General features: G+C 36.4%; 1 protein-coding gene across 4 annotated transcripts in view; it reads left to right on the forward strand.

Moving 5' to 3' along the window:
- Window positions 1–20,483, forward strand: part of crlf3 (cytokine receptor-like factor 3) — a 34,461-nt gene extending 13,978 nt beyond the window's left edge. Inside the window, exons 3-9 of one of the 4 annotated variants that reach the window (XR_015479824.1) lie at window positions 4,621–4,828; window positions 6,829–6,916; window positions 11,108–11,285; window positions 11,370–12,579; window positions 13,258–14,619; window positions 14,843–14,955; window positions 18,889–20,277. Coding sequence is in view for 3 of the 4 variants with exons in the window: in NM_001017817.2 (NP_001017817.2) it covers window positions 4,621–4,828; window positions 6,829–6,916; window positions 11,108–11,285; window positions 11,370–11,592; window positions 14,478–14,619; window positions 14,843–14,955; window positions 18,889–19,154 (1,218 nt within the window). In the remaining variant the exon portion in view is untranslated. 4 annotated transcript variants of the gene reach the window in all.
- Window positions 20,484–21,494: the final 1,011 nt, after the last annotated feature.

The following is a 21,494-nucleotide window of genomic DNA, read 5'->3' on the forward strand; positions in this document are numbered from 1 at the left end:
TCATTATTATATTATATTATATTATATTATATTATATTATATTATATTATATCATATTATATTATATTATATCATATTATATTATATTAATATGTATTACATTGTATTATATTATATTATATTATATCATATTATATTATATTAATATGTATTACATTGTATTATATTATATTATATTATATTATATTATATTATATTATATTATATTAAATACAAGTAATTGAAATTAGATTTGTCTTACAACGCTAAGAGTAAAGATGTTTACACTGAAATATTTGTATGCATTTTTTTCGTTTTGATATCCGAAAAACCTTGCACACCAAGGTAGATGTGTATTAATTCATCCATTCAGAAAAAAACACAAAAGATATTGGAGTCGATTCAAGCTGCAATACTTCGTTCTCCTCTATTCTTTAATGTAGAAAAATAAAGAGGAATATGCTACATATGCTACAGAGTTCTCTTGATTATCACAAATTGCAAAGTTTATTTCAGGAAATTCGTGGAGTTTTGATGAATTGCTTGTGATAATTCATATTACGTAAATAAAAGTCCTGGATAGAGACTGGCAGTACTATAGACATTATAAAAGGTAGCCGCATTGACATATCGGAGCAACAGACCAAAACGCCTCTCATAATGCTTTTTTGGATGTGTAAAAAAATTAAAAATTGTGAAAAAAAGAAAAAAAATCTAAATACATTTTTTGAAATGTTTTATGACAAAGGAAAGTTGTGCAGGTAGTGTCTAAATACAACGGACACAACTTCAAGTCAAATTTGTTTTTTTAACGTGTAAAAATTATGGACGAAAATTTCAGATTTCTGTGTGCAATGACCTTAATATTTTTATAATAATAATTCTTCAATTATTATTATTATTAATATTTTTACATGGAAAATATATTTAATAGGCCCTTATGTTGTTCTTTAATGATGTGGCTTTTTTTAAATACTATTTTTAGCAATATTGTTATTGATAATAATAATAATAATAACAACAATAACACCCTAACAACACAATATTTTATTGAATTTATGACATTTTAAGGCCTAAAATGTAGTTTTTGAAATCTAAGACATTTTAAGACTTTAAGCCACTGCGGACACCCTGGAAATACAAATAAATAAATAATTGCCTAGAAACAATTTCACTTGAAAATTGCTAGAAAGAAACAACAATACACTGAGTTTAGAGACTATGAAATGTTATTGTTTTCCAAATTATAAAAAATCCAGTTATATGCATTTTAAAATATATTTTTTAACAATATCAATATAAGAACTACATCAATATAAGAACAGCAAAGAACTACAATTTTGCACAATTGCTGATTCACATTCTTTTATTTAAATTTGGCCAATATGCGAACTCAGAATGAGCTTTAAATATAATTGTATATTTCACACTAAACAAAGAATTTTCTACCCTAAGACTTGTGTATACAGTAGTATCCATGTGTGTCAGTGTGCATCTGATGTTAAATATTTAATCATGTTAAGCACAAAACTACATTTTTGTAAAAAGTTGCTGAGTCTAAACATCCTGTGATGGAGAGCTCCATCATCCCAAAACAGCAACAGAGGCCCTATACCCTTCCTCCCCCGCCAAACACACCTCAAAGTGCATTGTCACGAATGACAATATTTAGGCAGAGGATTCTGTCCTGGCTAAAAATGTTGAGATGCATCCCGATAAGACTTTAACACATGAGGAATAATGCACGTCTCTGAACAAAAGCATTTCCTGCATCAGCCACAAACAAAGCCAAGCCTGGAATTTTCCACTAACGTTGATTAATAACGTCGCTCTTTTGGGTTTCATCCATTTATCCTGCACCACTTTATCTGTGTTATTTTAGACTCTCTTCCCACATCCTGGACGGCTGGGTGTTATCTGTACCTCCACACACAGTGACGGCAGTCTGTCGAGTTACACAAAGCAAGTCCTCAACACGTTTACACGCGGTCTGTTGTGCGTGATTCTGTTTTAGCCCAGGGCTACGTTGCATCTCTTTTCCTCGTTCCACACGTATGACTCAAGGAATTCTTAAATTTGCCTAGCGTGCTCGGCTATAATGTCTACCTTTATGTCAGTGTGAGGAATGCTGGTGTTGTGAAAGGTCAGTAGAGTTTAAGCTGTAGGCCTAGTTTCACAAACAGGGCTTAGTTTGATCAAGGCAAGGCAAGTTTATTTCTATAGCACATTTCACACACAATGGCAATTCAAAGTGCTTTACATAAACAGGAATAAAAGAGACAAGTGTAAATAAAATAAAAACAAATAATATAAAAACAGATGAAAACCACGTAAAGACCATATTCATTTCCATATTTCAAAACACCAGTGTATCATATTCTCTCATTTTACTCTTTTACTTTTTCGGTACCTATTAATCTATTCGACATCTCCAACAGATTAGATTCTTCACCTAACTTAAAGTCATTAGAACCACGTCTTAATGAAATTAATTTATTATAGAAGAAAAAAGGCTCATGGTGGCTTCTCCTAATGCAGCAAATTCAGTTTTCTTTTTAATATTTGATTGCAGTTCATCAGCAAGTCATGATTTTGTTCTCTTTTTGTTAGATGGAATTTGTGCTTTATTTTTAAATGATTTATGCGATATTCCAGTTTTGCATCTATACTAAATTTGCATCAATGGATGAAAACATACAGTAGCTACTCACTTTGATGTATTTTAAGATATGTTACTGCCTTTTTTCAGTAAATACTCTCAAAAATGCTATTTAATGTAGTACTAGCTTTAAGCTAACTGAAACTGCAGGATAGAGCGCCAAGTCACAGTTGTATCTGATATTCATTGATGCATGACATTCAAGAGCCCTGGCTGACCCTCTTTTGCAAGTGTGAGTTTCATGCTTGTAAGACAAGAGGAACTGTTTTTTTTTTAAACCTTTCAAAACCACCAGGCTTCCTGTCACTCTGGGCGCCATTTTGCTGAAGGTAAAGCAGTTCATTTGAAAGATGCATCAAGAAAATGGAAATGTGCCATTTAGCTCTCACCACTTCCGCTTTCAGACCAGTGTAGAAAACAAGACTGGAGTACGTTTAAGTGACTTACACAGCAGTTCCTGGTCTCTGATTTGTTACAATTCTCACTACAAATACGAGTAAATGCAGACTTTTACATTTCCTGAAATAATTGGGTTATATAGTGTTTCGGTTTCAATTATTTACATTTTTTTGATATAAAAATATGATATATATATATATATATATATATATATATATATATATATATATATATATATATAAGGAAAAAAAAATATATATATATACACATACACACACACACACACACACATTATTGTTAGATTACTTGTTTCTGTATTATTAAATCTGTCATGGGAATTGCTTATTCCTGTTTAAGAAATTAAGACTGGGTGCACATGCAAGCTGAGACTACATGCAATGCTTTTAAAGTGCACACCTAACCCTGCCCCTAACCCTACACCTCACAGTAACATCACAAGCTCGACTGATGCAAGTGTTTAACCAGATACTATTGAAATTCATTCATTCATTCGGATTTGCCTTAGTCCCTTTATTCACCACGGGTCACCACAGTGAAATGAACCAGCAACTTATCCAGCATATGTTTTACACAGTGGATACTCTTCCAGCTGCAAACCATTACTGGGAAACACCCATACACTCTCGCATGCACACTCATACACTTAAAGCCAATTTAAAACAAGGATTTATTTTTAAAAAAGTCAACTTAGATTCTTCTCAAAAATGAGGTAGCAAAACAGACGACCTAGGTTCTTCTCAGAATGAGGTATACAAAATATTCTAACAGTATAATAAACATGTAAAGAAAACTCCACGAGGGGAGAAAACAAACAGACAATAAAGCAGTCAGCAACAAGGAAAATAAAACACTCTTACTAGACGTAGCTCAGGAGATCAAGGGAAACGCAAGGCAAGTTCACCAGAGATGACTCAAAAACCGAGTGAGGAACACAGACAAAGTGACAAGTTAAATACACTGGCTAGAACAAGTCACAGGTGATCAAAATTAAGTAAACAAGAACACACTAGGAATAACAAAGACAGAGGGGAAACACGGGGACCTCTAGGGGAATGGAGACAAAGTGCAGGATGGTGACAACAGGTGAGTTAGTTAGGCTAAATTGTCCGTAGTGTATGAGTGTGAATGAGTGTGTATGGATGTTTCCCAGAGATAGGTTGCAGCTGGAAGGGCATCCGCTGCGTGAAACATATGCTGGATAAGTTGGCTGTTCATTCCGCTGTTGTGACCCCAGATTAATAAATGGACTAAGCCGAAAAGAAAATGAATGAATGAATATAATCCATCCCTGTGAATACTGCACTAGTATCTTCTTAATACAAAATTAGTTTCTTTTTAAAATCCGCCAAAACACCTTTTCAGACAAACAATTTCCAGAACATAATTTGTTGTTTAGTTTGTCAAGTATTCCTGCATGCCTATAGACATGTAATTCACTAATAGTGTTAGCATTATCAGGCCCGAGGCCCCCAACACATGTATATAAACAACCAAGCTGCATGAAAAGTTGTCCGTTTTTAGTGAAATTTGTGTACCTGACTCTTGTCTGTGTTTGTTTCCAGGTGCGTGGCAGTGCCAGTCAGACGCGTGAGGCTCTGCAGAGACACTTTCAGGAGCTGCAGACGGCAGTGAGTCGACTTCTGATCGACAGGCTGAACGGTCTGCTGCAGGAGGTGGACAACATTGAGCTGGACAGTGTCAGTCCTTTAGATGACTGTCAGAAGCTTATTGAGCATGGAGTCAGCACTGCAGATGAGCTGCTCCGTGAGGGTGAGCAGTTCTCCAACTACACTACTACTAATCTGATTTCATGCCATTAAAAGTAGGATTTAGTCAACTGCCAGACAAGCATACCTCATTTGAGCAGGCAGTTTCTGAAAGATGTCTTATGCCAGGTTTTTATTTCACAGTTTTGACTTTTTTTCTGTTTAATTCTTAGTTTATATCTCACAATTTGTATCTGTTCTCTTTCTCAGTTTGGTCAAATTCTCTCTAATTTAAAAAAAAAAAGGTCAATGGGCTATATGCACACGGACTTTTGATTTTCAGACAGGCATTCCAAGGGTTTCTGGTAAACTGTCTTTCCATTACAAAATTGTCACGTTTAAGATCTGATTTTTTTTTTTAAATCAGCGATCTTTACTGCCTTTTAGATATACTATATGAAGTAGGTCTCAGATCAGACAAAAAGCACTGCATTAAATCCCATTTCCCCCACCATTTATTTTACCCCAGTATTTTCAATGGAATTTCTGCACTAGCCTGTTGCTACTGACGGCGCTAGTGGTTACAACAGTCTTTCATCTCGTTTTACGCTTGAACAACTAAATGAATGCTTAAGCCTGTATGTATTGTAATTACACTACAACATCGATGCTGTAAAAATAACCTTGTGAAATTGAAAACAGTCACATTAAGCTTTCACAGAAAGTTCATCGTTGGCTTTTAACTCTAGCTGTCCATAGAGCCCATTGCAAGAAATAAACTTGTGAGATGTTATGTGTTTGAGTAAAGTCATTTTTGTTTTGTTCTGTAAACTTAAGACTTTTCTTCTAGATTTGAAATAAAATAAAAATGTGTATATTAAAATGAATGTGTTAATTAGAACATAAAATGACAATTGTTCAAATTAACAAAAAACGTTGCTGTTGCAACACTGTTTTTATAATTTTTAACAACACAATATCAATATTTACAGAATAGTTGAGAAACCACTATTTAATGACCAATTGTAACTTTCAGACAAAATAAACTCTAAAAGACCATTTTATTTTTTTGTTTTATTTTTATGAATTTAAAATATATTAAAATTAGATTTTTTTTTACCCATAGCTGTATCTTGTTATCCCCTTAAGTGTGATGTCACACGAAGTGGCTTACAGGTCCAAGTGCTCCATCAAACTGCATGGGGAGACTCATCAAATAGTAATAATAAACGTTTACAAAGCGATGTAATATTTTAGAAAGTCACGATTGCAATGTATAAATCCAATCCACCTAGTTATCCAGTGATTCATTTTTTTTATATATTGTTAAAATTTTTGTTGTCAAGTGACGCAGCAAGTCCAAAGACTGTTGTGTACACAATGATTGTATATAAAATTCACTTTAATGTGTGCTATGACTAAAAAAGATCATAAACCAATATTTTCTCAATTCAAATGAGTAGCGGCTTGGACCTGGAAACAGTATTTTATACGTCACAACGGATTGGTTACTTAAAAGTATACTGTAATCAAGTCAAATATTATTGTAAACCTACTGGCTCATATGGACCAGTTTTTTTTTTTTTCATTTGCTCTTATCATTGAGCCCTGCCATTCGGATAATTTCCTGGCATTAACTCATTAGCCGATTAATCACTTTTAATCACAAGAAGTTGCAATTTTAAAACATGATTTTATGATTTTTATAAATGACACAGTATTTAACTGTAATATGAACTTTATTTTACTGAAGGACAGCTTTGTGGTATTTTACTGTATTAAAGTTTCATTGTGAAAATTACTATATATTTTACAATAAAGATATAAAATACTGTAAATATATATAGAGCAAGATAAATGGTGCAGTTAATGTAAATATAGTATTTTTCCTGTAATTAAATTGCTGGCGAACCACTGCCAGTAAGTTATTGTAGACTCAATAGGAAATCGTTAACAGTGTACTAACACCAATCAACATCCAGACTGCTGAAATTCTTCCAAGTTTATTTGATTTTTATTTTGCAGTCTGATTTTTACTGCTCCTTAATAATACTGTTGTTTCAGGGGAGGCTGCAATTCGCTGTAGTATAAATGAGACGGAGGACAAGCTAGGCAGCTTCACTAAAAAAGCCCTGCAGATCCAGTTGGACAGGTGGGAAACACACACTTTTATTCACTTAACAAACCTCAACTTGGCCAGTGAATGGAGAAGAGCTTCAGCATCACACACTGTCTGAATTGTAGACATGAATTGTGTGTGGCATACATCTCTTAAGGTGTTTTTCTACAGTGGTTGTAGGATTGCTGAATGACTAAATAAAGATTGTGTAAAACTGTACCTTTCTAGTCTATTGCCACCTTCAGCCACTTACGCCCCATTCACATGGGGCGTCAGCGTCAACGCTTTCTATTCACTTTGAATGGGTGACGTCAGGCGTTGCCAAACTGCATTGTGGATCCGTCGGCGCCGCTTCAGAGGCGTTGCTCGCTGCAGAAGTTGGGACTAGCTCAACTATTCAAGCGCCGACGGAAGCGTCAGCCAATCAAATCGCTATATGCAATACACCAGGTAGACAGTGCCCTATTGCTGACTGAATTTCATTGGCTGACGCTTTTATGACGATGGTTCCAGCCCCAACTTCAGACACGCCTTTAGTCAAGCGTTGACGCTGAAGCCCCCATGTGAATGGTATTTATGACTAATGAGCTGTGTTTCAGCTTCATCCGTATCTGTCTCTATCACTGACTGCTGTTTATCTGACGTAACACAGGAGAAGCAGACACACACATGTGAACGGTGGGCAGGGAGAAGCAGCTCATTTAGATTTAAAGCCACAGGCTACAAAAATAGCTACAATGTATTCAGACACTGAAATGGGCAGATTCTGGAAGCTATAGTAAATTATCTGATGGGTATTTTGTGCTGAAACTTTACAGACACATTCTGGAGACACCAAAAGCTAATTTTAAGTCTTGTAAAAGAAGTAAAATAGGTGCTCTTTAAAACATAAAAAACCCAATCCATGTTACACACATCTATTAAAATGGGTAAAAAACACTGTGTTAGAAATGCTAGGCCAGTATTTTGCGCACTGTCACTTTCTTAGTAAACAGTACCTATAGGGAAGTGGTGATGAGTCATTGACAGCTCAGCGCTGGTGTGTATTTAGAATTTTTCATGTATATAATATTGGTAAATTAAATTCACACTTTGCTGAAGAAGCGTTTGCAAACTCTTAGCACGTACTCCACTATTGTTGTCCATGTTTGATCACACTTGCCTTATGTACTGCGGATGTCTATATACTACGTATACACACATGATGCCCCTGTTTTCCCTGTTACTATATGAAACAGAAAATGGTGGCATTTTCAGTCACAAAAGACTTTTGTCATGCAGATGAACAGGTAATACAAATTCAATGATTAAACAATCAAAAAGTTGTTGTGTAAATGGCCACTGAGAGAGAGAGTGAGAGAGAGAGCTCAAGGAAGCAAGAGTCAGAGAGACAATACCAGAGAGCAGTGCTACAATTTTCCTTTATCTTTTCCTTGAACATGTAGCCAAAAGCCAAATCTGAGAAATTCAAACTGACAAATCACCAGGTTAGAGCAGTGTTTCTCAACCACGTTTCTGGTGGACCACCAGCTCTGCGCATATTCCATTTCTCCCTAACCAAACACACCTGATTCAGATCATCAGCTCATTAGCAGAGACTGAAAGACTTGTAATTAGTGTGACAGACAAAAGAGACATCCAGAACATGCAGTGCTGGTGGTTTTTCATTAACACGGTTGAGAAACACTGGGTTAGAGCAATCTTAAGGTATGACAACTTGCGGATCTACGATATACTCACATCTCGGCCTACTGACCTGATCTTTATCAGAATTTCAGAAATTTGAATTGGCCTTTTTGATAAGAAAAGACATACAGTAGTTTGAAATAATAAAAAAGCCTTTCAAGATAACCTAAGACAATATTACCCTTATTACATTACTTGAGCACTTTATTAAGAATAAAGTGGGCCTGTATGAGGCCTGGTTTTATGACTCATCCTTTTCTGTTACGCTTCCGTTGAAAGTTTAATAGAGGTGTGCTGAATCACCCTGCTTGACTGCATAAAACCATGTTGGCTTATCTATGATTCATTTAAAATGACACAATCAACCCCAAAATTTATCCGGTTTCAACAAGCCCAGAGTCGATTAAAGTAATAATCATCACCGATGACATTTAACATGACAGCACTTATTTCTGTGTTTTTAGGCTAAATACTTTTGAATGCCTTTAATCTGAAAGCATTTAGACTTTGAAAGATCATGTCAATCTATACTAATTATCATGCCATTTAAGCTTCATTATATTACAACAAATACCACAGAAAATGATGTTGACTCATCCTGGTTTGTGACTAAGATCAGGATGTAATGTGAAAAGGCAATATACTGTACAAAACACATGAAAGGAACAACTGACCATTTGCCTTAAAATGTTGCTCGCCAGTCTAGTTGGTGGTTTTATACTATCCACCCTTTGTTAGAACAGATTTTCAAATTTTCAATATTAAACTACCCATATATTCACCATAAAATGAAAACGTCTTTGTGACGTGACTCATCACTTGGCTTTAGTGAAAGGGCTTATCGAATAAGAAAAAAAGGTTGGGATTTTATTTTATATGGCTTTCAAATAAACATGAGGGTACTCATTAAATAAACAAATACATAATAAATGATATACATATATCAATCATTTATAATAAACAGTTATACCGACGTTGTCTAATCTAATTTATTCATTTTCATTTCAGCTTAGCCCCTTTATTAATCAGGGCTCGCCACAGTGGAATGAACCGCAAACTTATCCGTCATATGTTTTACGCAGGGCTGCGCTGTGGCGCAGTGGGTAGCACGTTTGCCTCACAGCAAGAATGTCGCTGGTTTGAGCCTCGGCTGGGTCAGTTGGCGTTTCTGTGTTTGCATGTTCTCCCCATGTTCACATGGGTTTCTTCCGGGTGCACTGGTTTCCCCCACTGTCCAAAGACATGCGGGTAAAGGTGAATTAGGTAGGCTAAATTGTCCGTAGCGTATGAGAGTGTGTGCAAGAATGTGTGGGTGTTTGCCAGTATTGGGTTGCAGCTGGAAGGGCACCGACTGCGTAAAACGTATGCTGGATAAGTTGGTGGTTCATTCCGCTGTGGCGACCCTAGATTAATAAAGGAACTAAGCCGAAAAAAAATGAATGTATTTTACCCATTATGCTGTAAACTTGTAAACCAACTGCACTAAAATCCATGTGCATCCACTATAAGTGAATTAAAGTCATCTCATTTTTAAACAATTTATTATTATTATTATTATTATTAATTATATTTTTTACATGTGCAAATATAACAGACCTATTCATCTCAATTCTGCAATATTATTACCCCATATAGCTAAAGCCCAATTTATCACAAATATTCAGGTTTCCCATGCTTCTAGGATTCTATGTGGATTCAAGCCCCAGAAACTGCCCCAAAACAAACATAGGTTCTTGAAGATGCTTGAATTAAATTTAAAATGAAGTTTATAGTGTTATTTTTACAGTAACAATTTTATAGTCAAAAATGGTACGAAAACTGAGAAATTGTTGTTATTTAATAAATTTGGTGAAATTCAGTACTTGAAATGAGGTTTCTGGAATATTGTTCAAATGTGCATTATTCGTCAGTTTTATTGCACAAGATTTACCTTTTAAGATTTGAACATAACTATAAAACTGTACATTTTTAAAAATTACTCTGACATTTTTAACAAAAGTCAAATGTTAAGTACAGTAAGGACTTTCATGGTGCTAAATATGCTGACGTGTGAATTTATAAAGTTGCTTGATTTAAAATTAGTGGTGCATTAAATTGTCATTGAGTCTACTATTCATGCAACTGTGGGAAGCCTATATAATATGAACAATCTTTTTATTGAGATGTAATAAAATATGACAATATAACAATCATATTTACATCTTTGTTTTCGATTTAGAGTACAAATTGACAATAAAAAAAACATACAAAACTTAAAGGGATAAAAAGGGAAAAAAGTGGAGCACATGTTGTTTTAATTAGAAGCAAATGGCCTGCGGGCCGGTAGTTTGAGACCTCTGGTATATAATAAACCCAAAAATAAAATGGTGTTAGACCATAATTTAAATTAAAATTGAAATTATGATTACAATTATTGAAAACCATTTGCTCCAGTTAATAAAAAAATTACTCTACAGCTTGATGTCATAAATAAATCCTATCAAACACTCAACACCCTGATCGGATGCTTTCTTAACTGGATATTTTGTGTGTCCTCAGTCTGCCGGAGGTACCTTCACTGGTGGACGTGCCGTGTTTGTCCGCGCAGCTGGACGACTCTCTGCTGCATATGTTTCGTGCTCATGTGGCTCGGCATGGCAGTGTAGCGTCTCATCCACCCGTCCAGATTGAGGAGCTGGTGGAGAGACCAGGTGGTGTGCTGGTGCGTTGGTGTAAGGTGAGTTTGAAGACCACATTCATGTCCATCAGACATTTTCTTCCCCATGTGACTCTGTTAGAAACCTGAGCTGATTTCCTATAGGTGGACGATGACTTCAGCCCTCAGGATTACCGGTTGCAGTTCCGCCGCAGTAACTCTTCACAGTACGAGGATGCGTATATTGGGAAGGACACAGAGTTCCTGGTGCTCCACCTCGACCCACACGTTGACCACCTGTTCCGTGTGTGTGCCAGAGGAGAGGGGCGGACGGAATGGAGCCCATGGAGCATCCCACAGACCGGCTACACCACACTAGCACCTCACGGTACAAACTCAACAAAACCTACCACTGCAAATCTTTGCCAATGTTATATTAAGCGTCTTAATAGATTGCTAAATGTTGCAGGAGAATGTTTTTCTGTTCATTTACACCATAGAGATTTTGATCAGTTCATCTTTTTTTGCCAAATTATTATGTTAGAAAATCTGTTTTAAAAGCTTATTAAAAGAGTAAAGGGATTTGTCTCAACAACAAATGCTAAACTACCTCTTTACGGTCCTCCATTGCATTTAATATTAGCCTTTATGAATTGTGCTTCCATACAGACGAACATGAAGGATGCACAACAGCAACTATTTTGGTAAATGATGCTGAAATTATGGCAGCACGGCAGCTCAGGGGTTAGCACTGTCACCTCACAGCAAGAAGGTCGCTGGTTCGAGTCCCGGCTGGGCCAATTGGCATTTCTATGTGGAGTTCGCATGTTCTCCCAGTGTTCACGTTGGTTTGTTTTGGGTGCCCCAAAGACATGCACTATAGATGGATTGACTAAACTAAGTGTATGAGTGTAAATGTGAGAGTTTATTAGGAGTTGTTTCCTAGTACTGGGTTGCAACTAGAAGGGCATGTAATGTGTAAAACATATGCTGGAATCATTGGTGGTTCATTTCACTGTGGAGACTAAGCCCAAGGAGAATGAATGAATGGTGCTGAATTTTTGAGACAAAGGCCCAATCCCAATTCTACCCCTTGGCCCCTCCACTTACCTTTATCTCGAAATTTAGCGATTTTAGCGCCTCAAGCTAAAGAGAATTGGAACACCCCTACCCCTCACTTCTCCCAATTCTGTCCCAATTCTCTTTAGCTTGAAGGCGCTAAAACCGCTAAATTTCATAATCTATAATCCGTAATTATAACTCCTGTATAGTAGTCCCACAACATTATGCCACTCGATGACACTCAAATACCCTGTCAGAAAAGTCTAGGGGCTTTTTACAGTGTCTGCTATAATGTTAATGTTATTTTTGGTGTGTTTACATAGATGAATATGGCCATGGTGTAAATACACAGTACAGTTACGATCTTATTGCCACATTATATCGTCATGATGACATAATATATACCTTTAGTGATTTCCAGAAGATACAAAAATATAGCACAACTGGAATAACTACAGCAGTCGCCATTGCCTGATCTCATATGAAGCAAGAGATTGCGATGACATCTGATGACATGTGCTGGTGCTGTAACGATGTCCCAATTCTTAGGGGTACATTTTAAAGCCCTTCTCCTTCACACTCGGTTTTAAGGGCCAAGCGGAAGGTGAAGGTGTAGGGCTACAAAAATAGAATTGGGATTGGGAAAAAATGTCAATATAATTGAATATATATTGCTTGACAACAATGATGACCAGGGTTTCCATGGGTCATGGCATTTTTGGAACGTCTTGGAATTTTAAAAGTTTTATAATAGACACTGGAGACACACATTTGTTTTAGGGGTTTTTACCCCTGTTAATAGGACAGTGGAAATATACAGACAGGCAAGTGTGGGGAGCAGCGATAGGGGAAGGATCAGCAAAGAACCTTGAGCCGGGAATCAAACTCGGGTCGTCGCAAGCACCTCGGTGCTATATGTCGACGCACTAACCACTAGGCTATTGGCGCCGACAAGAGACACACATTTTTAGTCCCAGCCATGGAACATCAGACATTTTTGTTTGTTGTTTTACATTTTTCTTCACATTTATCAAAATGTAATTTTCTAAATCAGTAAACTGGATATTTGACTTAGAGTAGGAACCCTGTATACCATCGATTAACAACCTTTGAACTCATATTTGGTCTCTCTTTAAAAGACACAACAAATCTAAACTAAGTGTGCCTCACACAGGTTAGTGGCCTTAACAAACCACCTGTAGAAAACACACTCTTAAATCTCTTTGAGACTGTGACTTGTCACTTGCACCAGTTTTTGAACCAGACATATTCTTACAAAAAAAAAATACATACATTTATAAAGTGTGCTTCACACAGGTGAGTGGGCTTGACAAACCACCTATTCACTTTCTGAAAAAAAAAACTCCCCATTAAGGCTGATTTATACTTCTGCATCAAGCGGATGAGTATGGTCTGGTGCAGCCTTTGTGGGGTAGCATACCCCCTATGTGACTGATGCTGACGCGCACCTCTCAAAAAATCTAACTGCACGTTGCAACGACATGCAGTGCAAGCTCTGTAATTGGTTGGCTTGGTAGCAGTGGACAATGCTAAGAGCCGCAAGCCTGATTGAGCGAGCGTTTACAAGTGTGTAATCCTGTGAAGGAGCTCCAAATAGAAAAACGTTCGTTTTGTGTTTACCTCATGATTAAAGTTGTTGCATGTCTGCAACTTCCCGCCTCTGAATGAGCAAGTATTAGCTACTTGTAAATTGAGGTAGCTTTTAGAAAAACAAAACACCCGCGGAGAAGCTCGATATAGAGGAACATTTAAATCTACTGCCAGCTAGTGTTTTGGAAGTGTTATTGCAGAGGAACACAAACACGCAGAAGTATAAATCAGCCTTTACTCTAGCACCTAATTCTCTAAGCACTAACAGCTTATTTGTATAATTAGCACTTCCTGTGTGTACTACCGCTTCTTGTTAAATTGCTGAATGTTTCCTCAATTGTAAGTCACTTTGGTCAAAAGCGTCTGCTAAATGAATAAATGCAAATGTTTACAATTATTGTTAACTTCAGTTTCCTAGGGAGAAAATAAATTAAGTTTTAGCTGCTGGAAACCATCTGAATCCCACCTTCCAGTGGAGCATCTCATCTGGCCATTTTTAAGCAAATTCAAGCAGACTGAACTTCTCTCAAAACCCCTAAGCTGAAATATACGTATATTAAAATTGACTACTTGTGCTTTTTTACTACTTGTACTTTACAGAATGGTGTCCAGGCGTGGATGGCTACATATTGAGCAGTAGGAAGAACATCGCCATGCGCAGTGACTCCTCAGCGCCTGGTCATGGTGGAGTCCTGTACTCCAACTCCCCCACCTACTTCTGTGGCCAGACCCTCACCTTCAAGTACATCAGCAGTTCATTACTTATACTCTCACAGCTAACTGTGGGCTGCTTGAAAATAGCTTTACAAATAGTTGAATATAGTATTACTTGTATAACAATGAACTATTCTGAATGATGTAAGATGCTGAATCATTCTAAATAAGATATTTATTGAAACATATCAGCAGGATATGGAGTGTCTCACTCACTGTGCATCTGTTTTTGGCTGTGTGTTTATTTGCAGAATCACTGCTGCTGGACAGACAGATAAGCGTGACAGTTTGGGTGTGTGCGCCGACAGCAGAACTGACACAGACTCACTGCAGAGAGATCAGGCTGTCTGCATCTCCACTAATGGTACGAGCTGAAGAATACCATTCTGCTATCATTTTAGTCCACCTTTTTTTAGTATATACTAGCAGTGTAACGTTATAGGCATTTGTACTGAAAATGTTGGTACAGTGATGTCTTTTGGTTCCATATGCATATGATCAGAAAAACTAGTGTCGTTTGAAGCCCTGTTAGTGCTGACTTGGATTCTTAAATCCAAGATCGATCCTTTAGACTCTGCTGTTTTAGCTGAAGCATGAACTATTACATTATATACCGCACATGGCGGCCAATATATATATATATATATATATATATATATATATATATATATATATATATATATATATATATATATATATATATATATATATATATATATTTATTATTATTATTTTTTTTTTTATATATATATATTTTTTTTTTTTTTTTTTTTCATGCTATATGCATATAGCATGAAGCTAATTTGCAGGGCTTGTCACTGGTTAGGCTTTACATTTTAAAAAAAAATAGTAAATCAACAAATAAAAACAATACAACAAACAAGTAAAGTATTTACACAGCCATAAACATAAAATGAAATCACAAGGAGCTTTGTGATTTATTCTTGATTGGAAACAAAGTCTCATCATTCAAATATCTGTCAATTCTACCAGGAAATGCTTTTTGATGTACCATTAGATGTGATTCCTTCCATTTCCTCTTTACTAGTAGTTATAGCACCAATTAAAAATCTTGTGTCTCAAACAATAGCTAAGATTTCAACTATGTCAATTCTTTTAATGTAGCAAAGCATTACATTTACCTCTGGGAAGTGACTTCACTGTCTACATTAGGGGTGTCCAAACTTGGTCTTGGAGGGCTGGTGTCCTGCAAAGTTCTAGTTCCATAGTTCCACAGTTCCAACCCCAATCAGCCACACCTGGTCTAGCTAATCAAGCTCTTACTAAGCTTTCTGGAAACATCCTTGCAGGTGTGTTGAGGCAAGTTGAAGCTAAAATCTGCAGGACGCAAGCCCTCCAGGTCCAGGTTCGGACACCCCTGGTCTACAGCTAATTAGAAATGAAGTCAAGAGAACAGCGTTTCTCTAATTTTTTTTAGTTTTTTTTTAGTTTAAAGGTGCTGTAGGTAATCTGACAAAATGTTAGCATATTAGGTTTGGATGGCAGGGGAGGGTCTGTGTTTTAAGTCATTCGCCAGTTAGAAGTGTATCTAGTGGTTGGCTGGCGGCGTGCAGGAATTACACTTATCATTAAGCCACACTTGAATGCTATTTCAGAGCGTATATTCAGTGTAGCATGGTAAACAATATAGTGAGCGTGTGACAGGCTGTCATTCAGAAGTGACCCAAGGTGAATATTAAAGCAACTTCAGCTCAGTAAAGCAGGCTAGGCGGAACAGCGCTATTTACTGATGTTTTGTTGTTAAACTAAATATAAATCTACATTATCGATGCTGTAAAAGGACCTTATGAAACTGAAAATAGTCACATCAATCTTTCAGCAGGGGATTTCAGTCGCTGAACATCACGTCTGTGCATATAACCCATTTGTAACAACAACATCTGAATCAGCTCTGCGTGAAGCTAAAATAGTTTTTAAACAGAACACTACCTGTCAAACAGTAATACTTCAGCCATGGTGTCGTTCTTCCTTCAGCGTGCAAAAGCAACTCGGTAACACTTTACAATAAGGTTCATTAGTTAATGGATTTACTAACATGAACTAATCCTGAACAACACATGTACAGCATTTATTAATCATAATTGAACATTTACTAATGCATTATTAACATCCAAGTCCATGCTTGTTAACATTAGTTAATGCACCATGAGTTAACATGAACTAACAATGAACTACTGTATTTTCATTAACTAACGTTTAATAACATGAATAAATACAGTAGTAAATGTATTGTTCATTGTTTGTTCATCTTAGTAAATGCATTACTTAACATTAACTAATGAACCCTATTGTAAAGTGTGACCAGCAACTCCAATATTAATCCAGGAGTTTAAAAAGTTTCAATTCAGCATTTGACTGTCTCATGTGCACGTGTCTTGCACGCGCAGCACTCATGCAGTCGTGCACACGCTAATGGCAGATATCCGTGAACAGAGATGCGCAAAAGCCTAAATCTGCATTTGTTGACAGACAGTTTGAGCTACTTATCAGAGTTATGGGAGATGTCGGCCCGACAATATTTAATTGGATGAACATTTTTTAGTTTTATGCCTCACCCAGAATATAAAAACCTATATAAACGCATTTAGATCATTTACTTTAATCATTACTATTGGACTGTGAAGAGACTTTTAACCAGCACAACAAAAAATGTTTCTGAAGAGAATCACCTACTGCACCTTTAATGTATGTTTATATATATTACAAGTATAGGTTATGAACGGCAGTTTAAAGTCCCCATGAACTGGAAGCTGCAACGTTTTTTTTTTTCATATTGTGCCACAGTTCCGAGAGAAATGGAATATTAAACGACACAACAGTGGGCAAGCGTGGCTTGTTTTTCTATTGCAAGCTGATTGTATCAATGTTTTACACTGGCCCATAAGTTTTTGTCCCCCTTAAAAATATCAATGTTTACTAATTCTTTTCATTTGTGGACTTTTTTAAAATTGTTATTAAAGCTATAAATATTGTGACATTATAATCAAGTTTTTAGTAATGCTATAATTCCCTGACACTTTTCTTAATGTTTTTTTTTAAATGTTTCACATATCCTTGGAATTATAAGGTTCTATCTGCGTTCTGAATAATTTTGAGATATTGAGCTTCAAAGTTTTTGCATTCCATAGCAAACAGTGTGCAACATTTGTGTTTTTAAATAAAAAGTTTTAAAATGTAAACAACTTATAAAAAAACATCCCATAATGTAAATAAATTGTGATTTAATAAGAATATGTCAATAACCCAATTTTGACAAAAATGTCAGATAAATCCTTATAATTCCAAGGTGACGATATACAGACCTTACAAAAGTTGTCAGAACAAACGTTATTAACAAATAAGAATCCCTAACTGCACTTAATTCCATGTGCATTCATCATAATTGTAAAGCACATCATTAAAAACATATTTGTTTATGTATTGACAGAAAACATGCTAAAAGTTAGTTTGACCACTGACATTCATTAGACAGTTAGGCTTTCAAACCAGTTAAATTATTTGCTCATGTTGTAATTTGAGCCAAAAATAGGTCAGATAGACATAAATATGTGCCCTTTATGTTGCATAAGGCTGAATTTCTCAATTAAAACAAACAAACAAACAAACAAATAAACTAAAAAATTAAATCATAAACAATTATACAATAAGACCAGTACCAAAATGTTCAGAAAAAATATCCTGGTTATTGCACAAGACTCAAAACAAGGTTATCGTTTTATTTTATAATATTTTTAAAATAGCTTTGAATGGGAAAATGGGAAAAAAGTCAATTAAACTATGACATCATTTGAGATAAAATATTCAAATGAACACTAAAATTGTCTAAATATTATTCTCTATGATGCACAAGCATTGCTTTTTACAGTTGTGTCTTTGTTGATTTTATATACAGTAATAAATCCATATTTTCAAGAATATTGGATACACTGTATACACTAAAATGGATTAAACTCTGACATCATTACAGCTCAAAAATCAATTCTTTAAAATCAACTCTAAAATGTGATATATAACAAACCTATTTGCCACACTTCTGCCATATTATTACCCCAAATAACTAACCCACAAATTTTCACATACAATAAAAAAAGCGAAAGTAAAATAGTATAATTAACAATAATGAATATAATTGCTGGCATTATAGCTGGCAGTGTCATTTTGCACACCTGCAGATAAAACAAAATAGCAAAAAGTTGACCTCAGGGCAGTGTTCACTCACTAAACACAGGCTTCCCGAGGAGTTCCGCATCATCACCGTGTGCTTTCCCTCTTCCAGGTGCAGTGTTTGTAAATGGCAAAGAAATGACCAACCAGCTGCCAGCCATCACTGTTGGCTCCTCCGTGACCTTCGACATGGAGATGGTGAGCCTGTTTCCCGTAAACAACAACAACCCCAGCGACGGGGGAAACTTCAAGCTGAGAGTGACGATCGGCTCTGGGAACAGAGAGGTGGTGTTTGATTGGCTGCTGGATCAGGTCCTCGACAGCCTTTTCTTCGGCTGCTCCTTCACACACCCTGGATGGAAAGTGCTGGTGTTCTGATTGGTTACAGTCTGCTGGAATTCAAGACCTCAAATCTTTTTTATATTATCAAACTCTCCAAGTGCTTACACAGTGTTCTGAATACCCCTCCCTTTTTTCCCTTATATCAGTTGCGCAGGATAACATTAACGGTTTCTGAGGTGTGCGTCTGACGAAAACCACTACTCTTTGACCTCAGTACATACAGGTGGACGAATGTTTTTTTGCATTATTGTACATATTGGCAAAAAAAGATAGACTGTTACATGTCGGAGGAGTTTAATAAAGTCTGTACCTGCAGGTGTTACATTGCAAAGCATGCTGGTTTGGTTTACCACAGAAACTGTGTACTGTGAAGCAGTCGGAGATCAAAGGCACTCAAACTGTTTTTTTGTTGTTTTTTTAAACAAACTGCTTCACAACAAACGACGAAGATGATTCTGTTAAGCTCAGACAGTCTTGTTTTAGTTTGAGTTAGACGTGGAGAATGTATCGTCTGTAGTTTGTTTGAAATGGCTGGATGTTTTATTTTGAACAGTAAGTTAATATTAAGCAATGGTGTGCCTAACTAGTATTGTATTCTTGATCGCCTGGTACTTGTGTTTTCATTTTTTTTCTATCACAGGGTGAAGAAAGCCTTAACCAGTGTCAATCACCGCTCGACTATGATCAGTAGATATAGATGTTTTCACAGAAATGTGACAATTCGCACTAAGCTTAAGTGTTGTGCCAATTTATGTTCACCTTTTAATACGTACCTGTTCCGTTTCGTTAGATTGCTTGTAGTACGGTTTACATTGTATTGGATGGAGATTTTCACATTTCACAACACAAAATGAGAGGCCACATACTCGGTTTTTACTTGTTCCTGAGATCACTGAATATAAGTTAAGAGGTACTGAGAGACTGCTTTAAAACCAGCAAACACATACCCACAAGACATCAGAAACCATATTTATAAAACTGTGACCGTTTCACGTATATTTACCTCATTTTTGTTTGTGCCTTCTTAGTAAAGATGCGGGAATACAACTGAACATTTGCCACAAATTGTTTGGAAAACGTCTTGATTTTTGCAATGAATCTGGGTCAAACATGAATGTTGTTTAGGTATCCAAGCAATAAAGAGTACTTCCAATTGAAATGTTTCCCCCATGATTTAATGTGTTCCGTTTAACTTTTAAAGGGGTGGTCCAGAGTGTATTTTTGGTAGTATTTATAAGATGCAAAGCAATGTGTGCTCATGCTTCGCTTCTAGAAAATCATGCTATTTTTTTTATATATATCTTACTTTGATTATATACAGCTACTTAGCTAACATGAAAACAACTGTCATATTTGCCTAGTCCTCCGAAAGACCCTCCCTCAAGAGGCTCTGATTGGTCAGCTTACAAAATGTGCTGTGATGCACTAGTCGTCAGGAAGAGCGTCACACCCCTAACAAGCACACGCTTTGCAGTGTAAACACTGTCAGTCAGAAGAGCTGTTAGCCGTATCAGTTTGTGCCTGAATCAGACAGAAAATGACACGGAGGCAGACATCCCAAGTCTCCCGGAAGTCTTCTGCAAATGCATAAAGACTCCTGGATGCCATCAAACGAATGCTAATCTCCTTGGAAATCACGCGTCTCCCGCCCGGTCCTTAAACACGTTGCACACCCCTCTCCACTGCATCCCTCCCAGCTCTTCAGATACGTTGCAGAAACTGTAAGAGTTGAAATATTGCAAATATTTTGATATCTTTGACAATTCAAAACATGAGCTGAAAACAGAGACTGGTGATTCCACAACCCAGCAGGTGGGAATGCGGGAAAAACCAGTTCCTGCTGCATTTGCATCTGAGTCTGCTGAAGCTCGGCTTCAACCACCCCAACTCGTGCATATGGTCATTTCAATGTTTGAATGTTCTAGATTAATCAAACTGACTTTACCTATCATGTTTGATATCATTTGAAATGTCTCAGTGCGATTGGTACAATGGTCTCATTCTCTCAGAAATAGACATAATCAAAACAATAAATATATAACTTCAGGCTTCTTTTGAACCACTGTGAAGGGTGTGACTTTTCCACAGGCAGCACTAATTGTGAATGCCTTTTGTTATGCACACACCCCTTTCCTTGAGGGAATTCTTGGATTATTTAAGGTAAGGTTTGAGAAAGGCTCAGGGCGATTCTGCCTAACCAGATCAGCCCGTAACATGGAGCCTGCTCCATGTTATGTATATTTTGAAGTCAGGAATGCATCTTTTTCATCTTGGATTTGTCTTTGATAATTTGATGTGTTGTATTGATCGTTTATGAATTGACTGATTGAATTTGGCATAATACATTTACCTGACTAATAAATTATGTTTTGAATT

The sequence above is a fragment of the Danio rerio genome, chromosome 3, assembly GCF_052040795.2.
Source record: "Danio rerio strain M-AB ecotype USA chromosome 3, GRCz13ab, whole genome shotgun sequence".
Taxonomy (NCBI): Eukaryota; Metazoa; Chordata; class Actinopteri; order Cypriniformes; family Danionidae; genus Danio; species Danio rerio.